Genomic DNA, 19,170 nt, shown 5'->3' with positions numbered 1-19,170 from the left:
CCCCTCCGAGCTCCCAGCTCCCATCCCTGTGAGCTCCGGGGCACAGACACCGTGAAAACGGGGGACACCCCTCCGAGCTCCCAGCTCCCATCCCTGTGAGCTCCGGGGCACAGACACCGTGAAAACGGGGGACACCCCTCCGAGCTCCCAGCTCCCATCCCCGTGAGCTCCGGGGCACAGACACCGTGAAAACGGGGGACACCCCTCCGAGCTCCGAGCTCCCAGCACCCGGACCCCCCCCCCCCCCCCCCCCCGCACGTCTGACACCGGGGGAACCACAGCGCTCACCTCCGCGATCTCGATCCTCCGCGCCAGGTCGTCGGGGGACAGGCTGCCGTCGGAGGGCAGGTCGTCCTGGAGGCTGTAGGAGGCCTCGTCGGGGGACAGGTCCGGGAGGTCCGGGTCCTCCTCCTCCTCCTCCTCCTCCGCGCCCCGGAGGCACCCCTCCAGCAGGCGGCTCAGGTAGTCCTCCGCCTCCCGGCTGACGCGGTGGTCCGGGCCGCCCCGCCCCTCGGGGGCCCTGCGCCCCTCCGGAAGCCCTGCCCTCCGCTCAGCCGCCGGCGCATCCTCGCCGGGGCCCCTGGCAGGGCGCTGGGGGGCAGCCGGCCCCCGCGGTGACGCCCCATCCCTGCCCGCGGGGTCGGGCTGCCGCGGCTCCTTCAGTTCCCGGGGCGCGGGTGGGTCTGCGGGCCACGCCTCGGAAGCGTCCGCCAGCGGCAACTGGAGCTCCTTCCTGGGGGGGGCCGGTGCGGAGGGAGCCCCCTCCGGTGCAGAGGGGGCCGGTGCGCAGGGAGCCCCCTCCGGTGCAGAGGGGGCCGGTGCGCAGGGAGCCCCCTCCGGTGCAGAGGGGGCCGGTGCGCAGGGAGCCCCCTCCGGTGCAGAGGGGGCCGGTGCGCAGGGAGCCTCCGGGGCAGGGGCTGTCTGCTCGGAGCCCGCTGACGCCGGGGGCGCCGTCACTGCCCCGCTGCAAGGGGGCACCTCGACCTCGGCCGCAGCTCCGCGGGCCTCCGGGGGAGCCGGCTGCGGGCGGCTGCTGTCCTCGCCGGCCTCCCCGGCGCTCTGGGGACAGAGGGGCCCGGCCGCGCCGGCGGGCTGGGCGGGCTGGGCCGGGAGCTCCGGGGCGGCGGCGCTGCGCAGCGGCTCCTCGGTGCGGTGCTGGCCGCCGCAGGGCCCGCTCCCCGGGGCCTCCTCCCTCTGCTGGCTCTCTCCACTCGGCTCCATGCCAGGCCCAGCTCCACTCTCTGAAGGTGAAGGAAAACAAGTGGTTTTAACATTCACGACACTTCGTACAGGAGGGAAGGGAGAGGACATAGGAATAACGCAACAAGGCTGCGACCCTCTGAATGGAGGTCTCTGCCCCTCTGGCCTCCCATGACAGTACACACACTTTGGGGCAATTCAGTGTCAAGTGTCCACCTTACACGCGCACTGACCCGCACCGGGTACCATGGGGCATTGTTCTTTCTCATTTCCACTGGACTTCCCCTGGTGTTGGTAATTGACCCATTACTTCATTTAAAAAAAAAAAAATCTCTCCTTGTGTCTCTCTCAGCTCTGACCCATGCACAGCTATGGCTCCAGGGCGTCTACCAGTTTCCAAACCCCCTTCTGAGCCCTGACCTGGGCTGCGCTCCAGGCGTGCCCCCCAGGTGCCGCCCTGACCCCCACCCCTCCACACACACACACACACACACACACACACACACACACACCCCGCCCCGTCCGCTATGCGGGACACCTTGGTTTCTGGATCCCAGGTCTCCTCTTCGTTTATTCTCTCCTGGGGAACATTTCCTAAGAAAAGGTCCTTGATCTGAAAGCCTTTATTCCTTTGGCCCTAAAACGTGGGTCAAGTTTCCTCAGTCAGACATCACTTCTCTCAGACTCTGAGGGAAGGCACTGCAGCCCGGTGTCTGCCTTCCAGAAGGAATGTGGTTTCTTAACCATTCTGAATACCAACCCCTTTGACCTGCATTTTCTTCCTGGAAGATTTAGATCCTCTTTCTTTCCATCTGGTGTCCTGACACTTCATAACGTTTTTTTGTTCTTTGTGTTGGGTACTTGGTGGGACTTTTTAAATTTTTATTTATTTACACACACACACACACACACACACACACTCACACACACACACACACACACACACACACACACGTTGATTTCAGAGAAGAAGGGAGAGGGGGAGAGAGATAGAAACATCAATGAGAATCAAGGATCGGCTGCCTCCTGCAGGCCCCCTAATGTGGATCGAGCTCACAACCCAGGCATGTGCCCTTGACCGGAATCAAGCCCGGGACCCTTTGGTCCGCAGGCTGATGCTCTATCCACTGAGCCACACAGGCTGGGCAGTGGCAGGACTTTCCGTCGGAAACTCATGACCTCAATTCGGGGAAATGTCCTTGTATTATTTCTTTGATGGCGGTCCCTGCCCTTCCCATTCCCCCTTTGGGATGCCCGGAGTAGGATCTTGGGCCCCATGGACTGATCACTTCAGCCTTTTCTGCCATACTCTTTGTTCTGGATCAGCTTTTTGGGACACTGCCTCAATTTCACCCTTTAATTCTTCTAATTAATTTTTTATATTGGCTATCATATTTCTAAATTTCTATAAGTGTTTAAGTCTCTGAATGTTTCTTTAAAAACAAAACAAAACAGCATCTTTCCCTAGCCAGTTTGGCTCAGTGGATAGATCATCGGCCTGCGGACTGAAGGGTCCCGGGTTCGATTCCAGTCAAGGGCACATGCCCGGGTTGTGGGCTTGATACCCAGTGTGGGGTGTGCAGGAGGCAGCCGATCAATGAGTCTCTCTCATCATTGATGTTTCTATCTCTCTCTCCCTCTCCCTTCCTCTCTGAAGTCAATAAAAATTCAAACAACAACAACAGAACAGCATCCTGCCCTGGCTGGTGTGGCTCAGTTGGTTGAGCATCTTCCTGTGACCAAAAGGTGGCCAGTTGGATTCCAGGTCAGGGCACCTGCCCGGCTTGTGGGCTTGCTTCCCAGTAGGGGGCGGGCAGGAGGCGGCTGATGGATGTTTCGCTCTCTCTCCCTCTCCCTTCTCTCTCTCTCTAAAATAAATTTAAAAATATTAAAAAAATAAATAAAACATGTTCTTTTTGCTTTTATTTATACAATATTTCCTCTAATCTCTGTGATAATATTCATTTTAAAAAAGTTTTCGTCTGTTCTCTGCATTTTGTTTCCTCTTTCTCTTGGCTTGTCTACCGGACTTGGCGGTTTTCTTAAACGAGACAAGCAGCCCCGTGGCTCAAGGCAAGCCTTCCCCAGGGGTCGGCCTCAATGTGGGCACAGCGGGTGGGACCCCTCATTGGGAGGCCCTTCACGTGGTTTCTGGAGGTTTCACCTCCTCGACCAGTAGCTCATTTCCCAGAGAGGAAACCAGAGCTGTGGCTGCCACACGTTTAAATGCTCAACGCAGAAAGCAGGCTACCGGTCTCACCACTCAGTCTATGAGATTTTCATTCAATCCTCATTTTCTACATAACAGCCCTTCCTAGAGCTGAGCCTGACCCTGCGCCCATAGCTCCTCTCTGTCATGTTCTCCAACAGGTAACCCTGCAGCCTCTGCTTAGCAGCGGGAACACAGAGGTCTCCGTGCTCCAACCTCCTGTTTCCAGTCCAACCCTACGTCCTTGACTTTATTTTTTATGTATTTTTCTTGATTTCAGAGAAGAAGGGAGAGGGATAGAGAGATAGAAATAGCAATGATGAGAGAGAATCCTTGATTGGCTGCCTCCTGCACATCCTGTACTGGGCATCGAGCCCACAACCTGGGCATGTGCCCTTGGCCAGAAAAGAACCTGGGACCCTTCAGTCCCTAGGCCGCCGCTCTATCCACTGAGCCAGACTCTAGGGCAGGGGTCCTCAAACTTTTAAACAGGGGGCCAGTTCACTGTCCCTCAGACCGTTGGAGGGCCGGACTATAGTTTAAAAAAAACTATGAACAAATTCCTATGCACACTGCACGTATCTTATTTTGAAGTAAAAAAACAAAACGGCAAAAACACCCGCATGTGGCCCGCGGGCCGTAGTGTGAGGACGCCTGCTCTAGGGCCTTATATGCCCTCAGTGCCTCCAATCCCAGGCTTTCAGACAGGAACCAGCATTTTCGCTGTAGACACAGCTTTCGCGGTGCTTAGACAGTTGCCACCCATCCATCTACTTCCCAGCTTCCCAGTTTCCTGGATGTCACATCTGCTGCTGTGTCCTTGCCAGTTTGTCCTGAGGGTTTCTCTTTTAGGAATCCCTGTCTGATGCTTTAATGGTGTCCCAGGAAAAGGGGGGACGGGTAAATGTTGGATCCACATGTTTGACCCAAAATATTTTCTGCAAGTATGTTATAATATAAAACTTATTCTTGTTAATGCTTCTGTTAACATTAAGATGAATTTCTGTTAATTGGCTCTTCTGATCCCCAAAATCTAGTGAGCTCAGTTTGCTACCCCCCATTGCACTAACTTCACATTCACTAAAAACCAAACACAAACAAAAAGCCTGCTCTGATGAATAACAATGGAGTAAGAGCTGAGTGCACAGCAGATACTTCCTAAACAATGAATTGAAGAGGTAGCTCTAAAATGAGAAGTCAGACTTAACCTAAGTTTCTATACATGCTCTAGAGCAGTGGTCGGCAAACTGCGGCTCTCGAGCCACATGCGGCTCTCTGGCCCCTTGAGTGTGGCTTTTCCACAAAATACCACGTGCGGGCGCGCACGTACAGTGCGATCGAAACTTCGTGGCCCATGCGCAGAAGTTGGTTTTTGGCCTGGGCGAGTCTATTTTGAAGAAGTGGCGTTAGAAGAAGTTTAAGTTTAAAAAATTTGGCTCTCAAAAGAAATTTCAATTGTTGTACTGTTGATATTTGGCTTTGTTGACTAATGAGTTTGCTGACCACTGCTCTAGAGAAATGTGCATGCCTTTAAGTTATTCTTTCATAGCCCATTCCCCCATGTTCTCTTTAGGGATCCCGCTCCAAATATTTCCTGGTATGGGACCTAAAGCATTTATGAATTAACACTTATGTCTTATACTTTCTGAAGATCTCATCAATTAACATTATGCATGAACATCTGAGTGGTATCAGGCTTGAAAAAAAGAATTTTCACAGTAAATACTTTAGAGTAAAACACACACTTAAACTAAGTGTGAAATGTTGATAATAGTATAAATTAGTATCTCTTCTACAGAAGTTAATTAAAAATTAAAAATGTAAATACCCAGTCATCAGGGGAAAGCAAGTTAAAAGCACAATGACATAAATTCATATCAAGACTGACAACATTAAATGTCAGCAAGGATGTGAAGCAGCTGAAATTCTCATATAATGCTTGTGGGGTACAAAATGGCGTAAAACACACTGAAATACTGCTTGGCAATTTCTTATAAAGTTAAACAGGTACCTTCCCTACAACCCAGAAATTTCAGCCTCAATTATTTACCTAGAGAAATAAAAGCATCCATCCACAAAGTGACATCCTAGCAGTTTTATTCATAACTAGTGACCTGGTGCACGAAATTCCTGCACGGGGGGGGGGGCGGTGGGGGGGTTGTCCCTCAGCCCGGCCTGCAACCTCTCCAATCTGGGACCCCTCAAGGGATGTCTGACTGCCAGTTTAGGCCTGATTGGATCGGGCCTAAACCGGCAGTTAGACATCCCTCTCGCAATCTGGGAGTGCTGGCTCCTAACTGCTCACCTGCCTGTCTGCCTGATTGCCCCTAACCACTCTGCCTGCTGGCCTTCTCACCCCCAACTGCCCCCCACCCTCCCGCCGGTCTCATCACCCACAACTGCCATCCCATCCTGGCCTGAGCACAACTGTCCTCCCCTCTTGGCCCCTAACCACCTCTACCTCAGCCCCACCACCATGGCTTTGTCCCGAAGAACGTCTGGAAGGTCTCCTGGAAGGTCTCCGAGTCTAATTAGCATATTACCCTTTTATTAGTATAGATATCCCCAAACTAGAAAGAATCCGAATGTCTAGCAACAAGTGAATGGATAAACGAACTGTGGTACAGCAAAAAAGGAAAAAAATGCTGCTCAGCACTGAAAAGGAATGAACTAATGATACATACAATAATATGGGTGACTATCCAAAACATATGCTGAGCAATCCTATTTATATTACATTCCAAAACAGGGAAAACTCATCTATGACAGGAAAGTACTGGCTGCCTGGCACGGGAGGTGGGAGGGACTGGCTATAGAGGGGAAACATGTATGTTCTTATCTTCCCTGGGGTAGTGGTCTCATGGGTACATACATTTGTCAAAACTCATCAAATTACACACTTAAAACAGGTACATTTACTGCATAGAAATTGTATGTCAATCAAGTTGTGTTTGGGAAGGGAATGATAAATCTAAAATTCAGGATTTCACCCAACCCTCAGGGTTGACAATAATTTAGTCCTTATTTGGGTATTAGGTTCATTGGCCTGCACTTTGTTATCATTTCTTATAATGTAAGTAACATTATTTCTACATATAAAATATTACTAAAAATCAATAAAAATACAAATTAATAAAAATGATAGACCACAGGGCCAGAAAACTGTTTCGGCTTTCAGTTCTAGTTAGTTCCGTTCCTGGGTAAGTCACTTTACTTCCTTGAATCTCTTCAAATGATTCAGCAGGCCTTATATTGGTTGTTAAGAGGAACAGATGAAATAATATACATAAAAGTGTTTTGAAAACATAAAATACTATGCAAATTACTTGAAGACTTTAATAATGGGAGATTAATTAGAAAAGCGGCAATGAGTGATATGCAGAGAACACTGGTATCGGGGGTAGTGACGGCATGTGGGGGAGGAAGAGAAGTATGAGAGCAGTGAGAACACGCCGACTTCTTACTGTGGCCCTGGTTCTGTTCTAAACGCTTAACCCTACGTTAGTCAACGTAAAAGGGGAGAGAAACGTATCTAACCACCACACACAAAAACAGCAAGTTACCAATCACAGAAGAAGGACTGTAGAGAGAAAGAAAAGGGAAAAGGGAAGTCTAGATTGTACGACATGTCTTTCATTGTTAGAAACGAGGACTATGGAGTAAAACAAGAATAATGCATTATATTCAAATCATTTAAAGGAGCATTTTCATATTTCTTTCTCTCATATTCTTACATTTCTGTGTATTTATTCACAGAATAACCAAACGAGACTAATTGTGGGAGATTTGACATTTCTCTTTAAAAGACATTGTTTTAGCAGACTTGGCCAGATTTCTTGCCGTGGATTTGGCGCACACCCTCCCCACAGGATGCTCACTAGTGAGAGTCCCTGGTAATCCAGGCACTGGCGTGGCAGAGCGCGCTGCCCTTGACTCAGAAACCAGAGGACCCGGGTCCTGGGAGTGGGTCAAAGCATCAAGCAAGTGCCTTCCCCGTGGTGCCTGAGCTTTCCCAGCGGGAACAATCTCACAGCGGAGGCCCAGCTGTGAGTGCCCAGCTGGTGCGGGCCAAGCAGCCGGTCCCAGGTGCCAGATTCAGTTGCTCAGCCTGAGCGCACTCTCCCAGCGTGCACCGCGGAGACAGCCACGCCCAACCAGGTGGCCGCGCTCCCTCTTTGAGACTGAGGCTCATTTTACTCTGGTTTCCAATATTAAAATGACGGGAAGAACAGAATGTAGCAGGCTTGACCGAAGGCACTATCTTTAATTTGCCTCATAAAAATAAGGGAGATAAATTAGGGGACGAAAAAGGACTTTATAAAAAAAAAAAAGGAGAATTGAATGGCAGGCAGCAGCATCAACATTTTATCTCTCAGGCAGCTCAGTCCAAACACCTGCTGCTGCTGTTTAATATCAGGGCTCAGGAACGTAAATCCCAGGAATATAAATTAGTACTAAAAATCATGCATCAGGAAAAATAAACCCTAAAATGTATTCATCTTTATTTTCTAACATTTTTATAATGAACATACATTACTAATGTAAAAAAAACAGTTTCTAAAAATCTTTAACTTTTGCCACAGGACACAAAGGGACGCAAAATATATCACAGATGCTTTTGAAATATATATGCAAATTAAAGTACACCATGTTAGTCAACATAAAAGGGAGGGGAATTGATGCTATGGATAAATTATCAATAACTTTTAAATAGTTAGATATACAGAAAAAATTGCTGGTTAAGTCCATGTAACAATTGTTGGTTTTTAAACAGAAAAGAATGTCTGAATACACCCAAACCAACTCTGTTTCAGAGCATTTTTGTACAATCTTGTCCTACTGTGTTAGATACAGACAGCCATGTGCTGAAAACATGGAAATAACTATGTTTTTATAAGAATTTAGATTTTGTAATTTCTTCTACTAGATATCTAAAAAATAGACTTTCATAATATAAAAAAAAAATCTCACTTTGCTATTTGTCTAGGAAAAGTATGTGCAAAAAAAGTCAGCACAGCATCTCAGATGTGACAGCAATTCGGACGCAGCACCTGTAAAACAGAGTCAGGGGGGCACGTGTGGGTCCTCTCCCTTCAACACATACCCGGCGCCGGGGCTGCCGCTCCGCTTCCCTGGGGACCCGCAGACACCGCCGCCTCGGCCACGCGCTCCCTCCCCAGGGCCGTCTCCGCAGCTGCCGTCTACAGCGAAACACAGGACAACATGGAAAGGGGCAAACACTCGAGGAGGTTCATTTTCTACGAGAGTCATGCTATAGACGTATGACACAACCTTTTCCCTGGAAATACTTCCAAAGAAACAATCCCTTACCTTGTATGTGGACGAAAGAGGACTGTAGGGAAAAAAGAGAGAAAAGAAAGAGTTAAAAAAAAAAAAAATCACAGCGGCAATATGCTTCCAAACAAATGTCACTGAAACGCTGTAGAAAAGTTACAGCTCCTCCGGGCTCTGACATTAGCACCGAACATTCCCACTGCGGACAGCAGCGCTGGCTCTCAGCGCAGAGGCAGCGATAGTGTGTTCATCTCCTCCGAGGCTAATTACTCCCGACACCTCCCAAATAAACGACAAATGCTGAGATGCAGAAAAAAACAAAACATCTAGTTCCATGCGAAGGGCAGGGAGAGTGCACTGAATATTTTGAAGCAAATCTCTTATTTGCCTTTAAAAATTCCATGATTTTAAAACTCTGTGAAGTTGAAAGGTAACATAGTTAACAGGCTAAGAAATTAGGTTACAGTGCAAAATCCCAAAATATTTGGTTTCAAAGGTTCACAATGACCAACCTAAGAAAACTGTCACCACGAGAGCTGAATAAGTTATCACTTCTGAATCTAGTAATGACCATGCCCCTCAGCTTCCGAATTCTGTCTTGAAATACGAATTAAAAACATATTTAAGTGCTTTATTATTACTGTAATTTAGCTTTAAAGATCCAATTCTTCGATAAAAATCAAGCAATTAAAATTATCTGGTAAATGTAATTTCCCTTCTGCATTATTTTGGTTAAGTACTGTATTTGTTCCCATTATTAGACTACTCTTTAAAAATACGTTTTTTACTATAATTTACAAATATTGGCCAATAGTCCAAATAAACAATTGTTCCATCTGAATTGCCTAATCTCTTAACCAATCAGAGATAAAAAGTAGACGTTATATTTAAAAATTTCTAATTTAAAAAAAAGGGGACACATGTAATACTTTCAACAATAAAAAAATAAAAATTTCTAATTAAAAAGTACTTTGAACCTCTGTAAAGTTGACCTTTCACTGAGCTTGGTATAAGAAACAGATAAAAGCTGAGAAAGAAACCTAATCATTTTATTTTATCCAGTTTAATTTCTCCAGTTGAAAACATTAACAAAACAAATAAAGAAATGGATCTTGTATTTCAAATATTCAATGCTACAATGGTTCTTCAATATTCTAATCCAAGCTCATTCTAACCAAACACTGAAATACTTACTCTTGATGTGTTGCGCAAAATTTGGTAAGCCGTTCAAAATCTTCACCATTAAATCCCTTCTCTGAATTCCTTGGAGACGTGACTGCACGTGGCTGTACAGTTTTCCATTTTGTTTCTAAATTTAAAATATTTGTTAGTCACTGACTATTACAAATCATATTTAGGAGGGAAAATAGTTAACTGGCACACTTACAAAGATTAGCATGCAAAATTATCTTCTCAAATAACCCATAAGTCAATATAGTTGGAAACAGCTAAGTGATTACTTTTCAATGTAAGTAAATATTATCTCAGAGACGAAATTAGCCAGTACGGGATACAAAGGGATCAGAAGAAATGCAAGTAGTGGCAGGAGTTCTCTACGTGGCATTGATATGAAAAACAAAATACAAAGAGAGATTTTCTCACAATGGCATTGCTTGTGGTGAAAATGCGACTTTCTTTGCAACAGTAACGTGAGTGTAGAAACATTTCTTTCCCGATTTACAAAAAACCCAGTCAAATGTGTTAACTTTCTAGATAGCAACTTGTTAAATTGCTGACAATTCCACATTCTGTTAGTCTGTACTCACCCCATTGTTCTTGAATAGCAGAAAGATTTGCAAGCAATTGCTCATGATACAGTCGTTCAAGCTGAATGAATTTCATTGCTTTCTCATCTGAATAGAAAACTTGAGGAAAATAGAAATCCAGGCTATTTACATTTAGCCACATAGTTGAAGAATAATGTCCTATATAACGTACGAAACTTGAAGCTTACCAAAAAAATAAGAGGACTCTAAATATTTTTTAGTTTAAACATATCTTAAGTAAGGTTCCTTGGTTTTGAAGTAGGTACATTTTAATGAAGCATATTATGCAATAGCTACTTGGGATCCATTCTATCAGCAAACAGTAGAAACAAAAAGAAAATTTCAATGCTCAGGATTGCGTTTGCAATCCTCTCTAGCAGTCAATTAAGTGTAATTTAATTGGAAACGGGACTCCCACGGAATCCTGGAATCTGCGTTTCCCTCTTTCCTCTCCTTCAATTACTTTCTGTCAAGCACCTGCTACCCCCTCTCCTGTCAACCTGTTTCTGATTTCACTCACCTTGATCCTTCACTTACTTCTCAATGAAAGCTTTCCTCTCGCAAAACCTAAGGGTGACATGCCTAAGCGAGGACAGAGCCAAACACGTGACTCTTCTGTAAAAATCTAACCAGCCTGCCACAGTAATTTTCAGAATCATGTGAAACTCTGCAGATTTCCTTATAAACGTCTGCCATCTCCATCTGCATCGCATATTTGGCATCATGTGAGGTCGTGGGAGGCTGCCCATCGGTCTGCCTTCCTTTGGGCCATGTCCTAGATGCTGAGCCAGGAGGAAGGACGGGACACTCACTGTCTAGCTTTTTGTCCTTCTCAAGATCACGCAGAGGTTTGCTTCTTATTTGTAGCCTTAAAAATATGCCAGGGGTCATAAACCAGGCCAGGGAGAAGCTGGGATAAGTCACTCAGTTTTCCTGTGCCCATGAATTACAGTCCATGGGTGTTTTTTACTTAACTGAACATAATCTGAAGACTCTGCTGAAATACAGATTCATGGGTCTGATCGCCAGAAGTTCTGATTCTAAGGCCCATGAACTTGCATTTCTAAGAAACTCCCAGAGATGTTGATGCTGGTCCGCCCTGCACTACACCATACATCTCTTTTTTTTTTTTTTTAATATTTTATTGATTTTTTACAGAGAGGAAGGGAGAAGGATAGAGAGTTAGAAACATCGATGAGAGAGAAACATCGATCAGCTGCCTCCTGCACACCCCCCACCGGGGATGTGCCCGCAACCAAGGTACATGCCCTTGACCAGAATCGAACCTGGGACCTTTCAGTCCGCAGGCCGACGCTCTATCCACTGAGCCAAACCGGTTTCGGCCATACATCTCTTTAGTTAAAGAAGAAAAAAAAAAGTGTTGTGTTCTAGCTTCATTTCCACCACAGTTGGATTTTCTACAGAGTTTGTGATACACTGTCACTGTCTGAAAGTGTTACCAGCTTGCTTGATAGAGTTCAGGGGGCAACTGCCTATCCCTCAGTCTGCTCAGAGGTGTGGGGGAAGTCAGCGAGGCTAGGAGGAAAAAAATCGCACAAATGGGGAAAACAGATGTTTCTGATACAGCCTTTCCAGAGAGTACAGATTGGGCCATCCCTCAAAAAAGGAGAGTAGTATTTAAAAAGGGAAATTGGAAGACTGAGGGAAGAATCTTCCCCATATGAAATTTAACATACAATCTCACTTGACAACATTTATTATGAGTGAAAAATGAAATCTTTCCTTTGCAGATATAAGTGTGACAGTTGTGAGATCTACTATGTGCTTGCAGGCTCCATTATATCAATACTAGAGGCCTGGTGCATGGATTCGTGCATGGGTGGGGTCCGGCTGGCCCTGCCCCCGATTGGGGTGTTGGGGGACCACCGGGGGCTGGATCAGGCTGGTTGGCTGCCGCAGTGCGTGTCATAGCCATCAGTTGTTCTGGTCGTTCTGCCATTCCGGTTGTTGGGCTTTTATATATATAGATTAGTTGACTTGTAACTCTGCTTAATTCAAAGGAAGAAAATCCAATAGATTTTTAAATTATATTTTTCAGCAACGTGCTTCCTCTCCTTCCCCTCCTCCCCCAGCTCCCCAAACACACAAATATTTACATTCTGGTAAAATTAGAGCTGCCTGGCTGGTGTGATTGAGCATTGGCCTACGAACTAGGAGGTCATGGTTCAATTCCCAATCAGGGCACATGCCCAGGTTGCAGGCTCAGTCCCCAGTATGGCGAATGTAGGAGGCAGCTTATCAAGGATTCTCTCTCATCATTGATGTTTCTATCTCTCTCTCCCTCTCCCTTCCTCTCTGAAATCAATAAAAAATATACTTTAAAAAAATTAGGGCTCATTTATTGAGTTAGTCCTAGAGTGAGTTCTGGAGTGACAGAGAGTTCCTACATCTTGCTTTCTGAGGTGATTACCTGGGTGCATGCAACTATTAAAACTTATTAAAACTAACATAGCTATACATTCTCTTGTATGCAAATCTCAAGTTTTTAAAATGTACAGTTTTCTAAGAGTTTGATGAATTTCTTCCTGTAATTAAGAAAAGGATACAGTCCTCCTCCTGGAAATAGGACTCCGCTATCTGTTAAAAATAAAAAACAAGACAGTAAATTATTAATATTCGGATGAAATGACGAATTTGGAAGAAATCAAGACCTTGAAACTGTGAAAGCCTTTAATAATATCAAACTAAGAAAACGACTTCGGTACATTGACCAGTTCAGAAGAAATCTGACTGTAGGCACAGGACACATCGCTGAAGTCATTTATATCAAGCAAAGCAAACAGGACATTCTTTGGTCTTTTATACAAACGCAGTTCTTCCTATCCTGTTTCCAGTCAAAGCAAACCTCACTGACTCATTAGAGTTTAGAAGGAAGAACTCTAAAGAATGAGGAAAATACTACAGAGGCTTAAAAAGATATGACGTGAGTAAAAGAATGACTTTGTTTAGTGTCAATTAAAAAGCTGACACATGTCACATCACATGAGGCTTCACAACCCCATTCCTCTCATTTCTATTGCACAAACCACCTCAGGGGACACTCACTGTTGGCTGTTCTGATTACAGAGAAGGCGGGCCACGTGCTCAGAGTTGAGCAATGATGCCTGGACGCCACACACAGTGCCGCACGGTGGAAAGGGCACTGGATGGAGTGTCCAGAGCGTCAGGGCCTGGTCCCCGGGGAGGCCTATCCGTTACCATATTAATCCTAAGGCGCCTTTAAGTTTAAACATACTTTGATTCTAAAAACTTCGATCGTTTATTTAGACCTTTATTTATAAACCAAACCATAAAACAGTATTTTGTGAGAAATACCTGCCTAAACTGTGGTCTATGTATGTGGGATGCTTCCTATAAGCACTTTACGCTTCTAAAACCATGTCCCCTTGCAGCTCGCACCTCCATGCTCCAGGGAGCTGCCAATGTAAACAGCAGTAGCCTGTTTGTCAGACCTATAAACCAACAGTGAGAAGGAGTGGTTTCTCCAGATCCCACAGTGGAAACACCGTGCTTTTAAAGGAAAATATTTACCTAACTGAAAATGTATTCTATACACATAACACTTTCCCAGGAGCAAGAGAGAGTCCCCTTTCTGTGACTATTCAGTTCAACCTGAAGTTTGATTCTATACTTATTTTCTACTCTTAGGACTTTACAAAGGAATGATGGATTTTCTAGATCCTGCATGTCTTCGATCAGCTCATTGTGCTAATAGTATGCTATCACAGTGCTAGTATGAACCAAATCAAATTGTCAATATTCAACCATTTTCCCCTACAAAATGAGGATTCCAGAGACTGCAACCACACGTTGACTAATCGGCTGCAGAGTGTTGGGAGAGCCCTGATGGGCAGTGTTTGCTGATTTTTGTGATGTCAATCCTGCCATCATGGCCGACTTCAAGCTGCCAACATGACGGATGCCACTGCATACAGTTCCCCTGAGCTGGCGTGTTAGCAGGTCCCGCACATCCCTGCGTTACACCCAGTGGAGACCAGTGATCACATCTCACCCACAAACTCCCGGCGAAAGGTCTATGGCATGGCACAGGTTTCCCCGCCACCCGTGACCGGAGACATGGCTGCCCATCAGGAAGGACTGCTGTCCGCTCTTCAAAGCGACGTCCTGGCCTTTGTGTGCTTGTGCATCACAGGCGCAGTTATGTATAAACGCTCCTGTTTAAGAAGTACTGATGGGCCCTGACCGGTGTGGCTCAGTGGAGAGAGCGTCGGCCTGCGGACTCAAGGGTCCCAGGTTCGATTCCGGTCAAGGGCATGTACCTTGGTTGCAGGCACATCCCCAGTAGGAGGTGTGCAGGAGGCAGCTGATTGATAGTTCTCTCTCATCAATGTTTCCAACTCTCTATCCCTTTCCCTTCCTCTCTGTAAAAAAAAAAAAAAAAAAAATATATATTATATATATATATATATATATATATAAAATTTTTAAAAAAATATATTTTATTGATTTTTTACAGAGAGGAAGGGAAGGGAGAGGGATAGAAACATAGATCAGCCGCCTCCTGCACACCCCCTACTGGGGATGTGCCCGCAACAAAGGTACATGCCCTTGACTGGAATTGAACCTGGGACCCTTCAATCCGCAGGCCGACGCTCTATCCACTGAGCCACACTGGTCAGGACAATAAAATATATTGTTTTAAAAAAGAAAGATTGATGGAGCCCATACCCATCTGACCCACATTTCCTGGCACCAGAGAAACACAAACTTCAGTTAGCTCTCAGGTTTCTGGTAGTTGCGATACCACAAGAGTAACCATGATGACAGAATCATGAAGACCAATGCCTCTCAAGCAAGAGGTGTTTCCGGGTGAAAGGACGGCTTGAAAAACGAACACGCAGGGTGCTTCCGCCGTGAAAGCCCACCCTGCCCCGCCCGGCGGGCAAGAGAAGGTGTGATCTTTCCTGGCGGCCCCGTGTGTCTACATCGGGAGAGCGTGGGACTCAGAGGTGAGTAACGTGACTGCGCTGTCGTCCGGCTCTGTCATTGCCAGCTGTGACCTGGGACGTGTCCTTTCATGTCTCAAATGTGACAATAACATCGACACCTCTGTGAGCAGAGCTGCTGCAGGATGGGAATGCGCAGTCAGCACGCCTAGCACATCCCAGCCAGTGCTTCAAGTGGCGTGTGAAGGTGAGTCTGAACCTGGAGTGCAAGATGCAGCGTCGAGTCATGTGAGGAGGGAAGCTGGACGTCACTTGGGGAGGGTCAACGTTTTAAGGTGTCCTGGTTCCAGGCTGCTACCTGCCAGGAACAAGGAGGGACCCGGGCAGGTGTGTCTTTCGGGCACAGCCTCACCGAGGGGCTGCGGGGTCCCAGGGGAGGCACTTCCGGGCCGAGTCCGATGCTTCTCCGTGGAAGCTCAGTGGGCAGAGACCACAGCCCTGGGTGTCCTTCCTCCCACTTCCAGGCTTAGGCCTCAGCCACACCGTCAGGCTAACCTGCAGTCCTGTTAACTGCGTCGGTGTATGGAACATTACTCAGACCCAAGAACAAGAATGTTTAAATGGCGTCTTTAAGAGTTCCCACAGTTAAAAGTAATATCTAAAGTAACCGCAGTCATGTTTCTAATGGCCTTTAGGAATATGCCACATAATATCACTTTAAAAATAATAATCAACCCCAAGTTAACTCTCCCTTTTAATCCCCAATTTCTACTAATGGTACGTGCCATTCCTCCAAACTGTACCTCCGAGCGTTGCCTCTGACTTCTCTCTCACGCCCTTTTTGCCATCTGCACCAAGCCCTAGTGATTCTTCCTTTGAAGATGTCCAAGTCATCCCTCTCTCTTTCCACGGTCACTGCCTTAACCGAGATCAGTGATGGCGAACCTATGACACGCGTGTCAGCACTGACACGCGTAGCCATTTCTGATGACACGCGGCCACATGCCGAGGATGAAACATTTGCTGCTCCTGAGGATGAAACATTTGCGACTCGAGTCTTGGAGTTAGTTTTTTCCTCAAAGTGACACACTACCCGAGTTATGCTCAGTTTTTTGGCGAAGTTTGACACACCAAGCTCAAAAGCTTGCCCATCACTGACCTAGATGCTCTTCTCACCTTATGCTTCAATTACAAATGTCATCCTTTAGTTCTTGTTTTTATCAAAATTACGAATGTACATGGTACAAGGAGCCAATAGCTTTCGAAGGTGTTAAGAAAGCCCCCCAATTCCCCTTCTTGCTCTATACTCCTTTCTTCCTTCAGGAGCAAGCACTTAGATTTCTTTTACCTGTTGTTGTTTTTTTTTTTTTAACTTTTATGTCTCTAAACATTATGCTTAATTTGCTGTCTCATGATTTTTCAGTTTTAGTGGAAGGTGAATATTGACTCTCGATTCTCCTCTACCTCAATCCCACAAACACATATACTTTTTTTCTCATACATATTCAGCAATCTATATTGTTATATTGTAGCAATGGATAGACAAATATTTAATGCTTACCTTATTATGGGCCAAACTATTATTATTTTTCCTTTCCTAAACACTTATTTTTTCCTGGAGCTACTTCTTAAAAAATATATATTTTATTAATTTTTTACCAAGAGAAAGGGAGAGGGATAGAGAGTCAGAAACATCGATGAGAGAGAAACATCGATCAGCTGCCTCCTGCACACCCCCTACTGGGGATGTGCCCGCAACCCATGTACATGCCCTTGACCGGAATCGAACCTGGGACCTTTCAGTCTGCAGGCCGACGCTCTATCCACTCAGCCAAACCGGTTATGGCTTCTGGAGCTACTTTTTTCTTTACCTTTCCTTTTTTCTGGGCATAGTTTTCCATGTATTTCTCACGTGAATAACTCCAAATACTCTACTAAGAGCCTAAATCTTCTCTCAGTATATTCAGACACCTCAAGCACTCTGAAACAGGAAAATGGCATAAAACTCTTCCGATTCTGCTGATCTGCTCCACACAGGACTGACTAATTACCCTCTCCTTCTTGGTAGATAGCTGTCATCTTAGAATCTCTGTCCACTGGAGATTCCCTCCACCTCTCTCCTGGGAAGAAGTGAATGAGGAGAGTTTTGGGAATGAAGGTCGAAGAGGAACTAGCCTGATCCTGTAGGGCCTTGTGGGCCATGGTGAGAATTCTGGCCGAAACCGGTTTGGCTCAGTGGATAGAGCGTCGGCCTGCGGACTGAAGGGTCCCGGGTTCGATTCTGGTCAAGGGCATGTACCTTTGTTGCGGGCACATCCCCAGTAGGGGTTGTGCAGGAGGCAGCTGATCGATGTTTCTCTCTCATGGATGTTTCTAACTCTCTATCTCTCTCTCTTCCTCTCTGTGAAAAATCAATAAAATATATTAAAAAAAAAAAAAAAAGAATTCTGGCTTCTCCTCTAAATGAGAAGCGAGGACTGGAGGGCTTAGAGCAGAGGGGTGACATGGTCTGACTTACATTTCACCTGGATCACAGTGACTGCTGTACAGAGGGGGAAAAACTAAACGGAAGTAAGAGTGGAAGCAGAGAGGTCTCCACAGTGAGGCGTGTACCGCAAGAATCCAGGTGAGACTCGACAGGGTCTTGTGCTAAGATGGTAGCAATGAAGGAGGCAATGAAGGAGCTCAGACTGTGGACATTTTTGAAGTAGATCTGCGGGACTTGCCGACCGGGTTTGGATGTGGGGAAAAGTGCTTCCATGGAAAATATGTGGGGGGAGAGGGCAAAAATTTGGTAAAATGTCAACCACTGGTGAGTCCAGGCGAAAGGCTCTGGGCGAGGCGCTGGGAAAGACTGAGATGAATGACGTCACCTCGTCTCGCCCTGATCTGTGTCTCCTTGGGAGGGAGGAGGATTTTCTGTCTTCCGGGGCTGCGGGCCGTCAGCTGCTTCTGCTGCCCCGATGGCTCAGCTGCTGCACCTTCGGCCTGGCTTTGCTGACCCCAGCCTTCATCCCTAACAGCAATCACTGAGTGTGTGACAGCGAGAACAGAGCGATGCTTAATGTTGGACTTTTACTGTGTTCCAAGCACTATGTTAAGTGCTTTTACTGCATTATCTCACTTGCTCTACAACTTCCCAGAAGAAGCTAAAGCCACTTAGCCTGTCAGAGGTGGGGCCAAAGCCCATCCTTCTAAAGCGCACCGTACGCGCCCGGCTCTTTGCCAGGAGAGGAGGCTGAGATTCTGAAGGAGCGGAACCTACAGGGCTCAGCACACTGGCATGTTCCTGGGGAGCGAGGGCAGAATTTTCCTTTGAGATATTAAAAATGAAATAATCTTCAGGTGTGACCATGATCATTACCATCTTCCTGCCGAAAATGAGATTGTCCACTAGGTCTGCTTCAGCTGTAGGATCACCTGCCAATTGAGAAGCGCATTTTTCTCTCCTTTAATGTAACAGCACCCCAGTGACATAAACTCCTTGAAAGGATCTGACTACATTTGTTATTTCCACCTACTCCAAACGTCCTTTCCCCTCTTTTTTTATTGAAACTCTACAGAAGAGTTGAAAGAATAGGAAAATCAACAGCCATGGACCTTTCACCTAGATTCGTCGATAGTTGACATTTTGCCAAATTTGCTTTCTCTCATACGTATGTTTTTTCCAATGGAAAAATATTGAGTAAGTTGCTGGCATTATTCAAAGCCATTCCTAAATACATCACTTCTAAATACTTGCTTGTGTGTTTCCTAAGAACTAGGACACTCT

General features: G+C 46.1%; 1 protein-coding gene across 1 annotated transcript in view; it reads right to left on the bottom strand.

The window, feature by feature from the left end:
- Positions 1–19,170, bottom strand: part of CNST (consortin, connexin sorting protein) — an 89,275-nt gene that overhangs the window by 16,896 nt on the left and 53,209 nt on the right. The window contains exons 4-10 of the mRNA XM_054712979.1: positions 13,038–13,068; positions 10,471–10,557; positions 9,899–10,013; positions 8,741–8,762; positions 8,514–8,610; positions 889–1,241; positions 289–762 (exon numbers count right to left, since the gene is read on the bottom strand). Of these exons, the coding sequence (XP_054568954.1) occupies positions 289–762; positions 889–1,241; positions 8,514–8,610; positions 8,741–8,762; positions 9,899–10,013; positions 10,471–10,557; positions 13,038–13,068 (1,179 nt within the window). The remainder of the gene's footprint in view (positions 1–288; positions 763–888; positions 1,242–8,513; positions 8,611–8,740; positions 8,763–9,898; positions 10,014–10,470; positions 10,558–13,037; positions 13,069–19,170) is intronic.

Source organism: Eptesicus fuscus, chromosome 24, assembly GCF_027574615.1.
Source record: "Eptesicus fuscus isolate TK198812 chromosome 24, DD_ASM_mEF_20220401, whole genome shotgun sequence".
NCBI lineage: Eukaryota > Metazoa > Chordata > Mammalia > Chiroptera > Vespertilionidae > Eptesicus > Eptesicus fuscus.
Note: the sequence above shows the minus strand (reverse complement) of the source record. Positions and strands in the feature narration are given on the sequence as shown.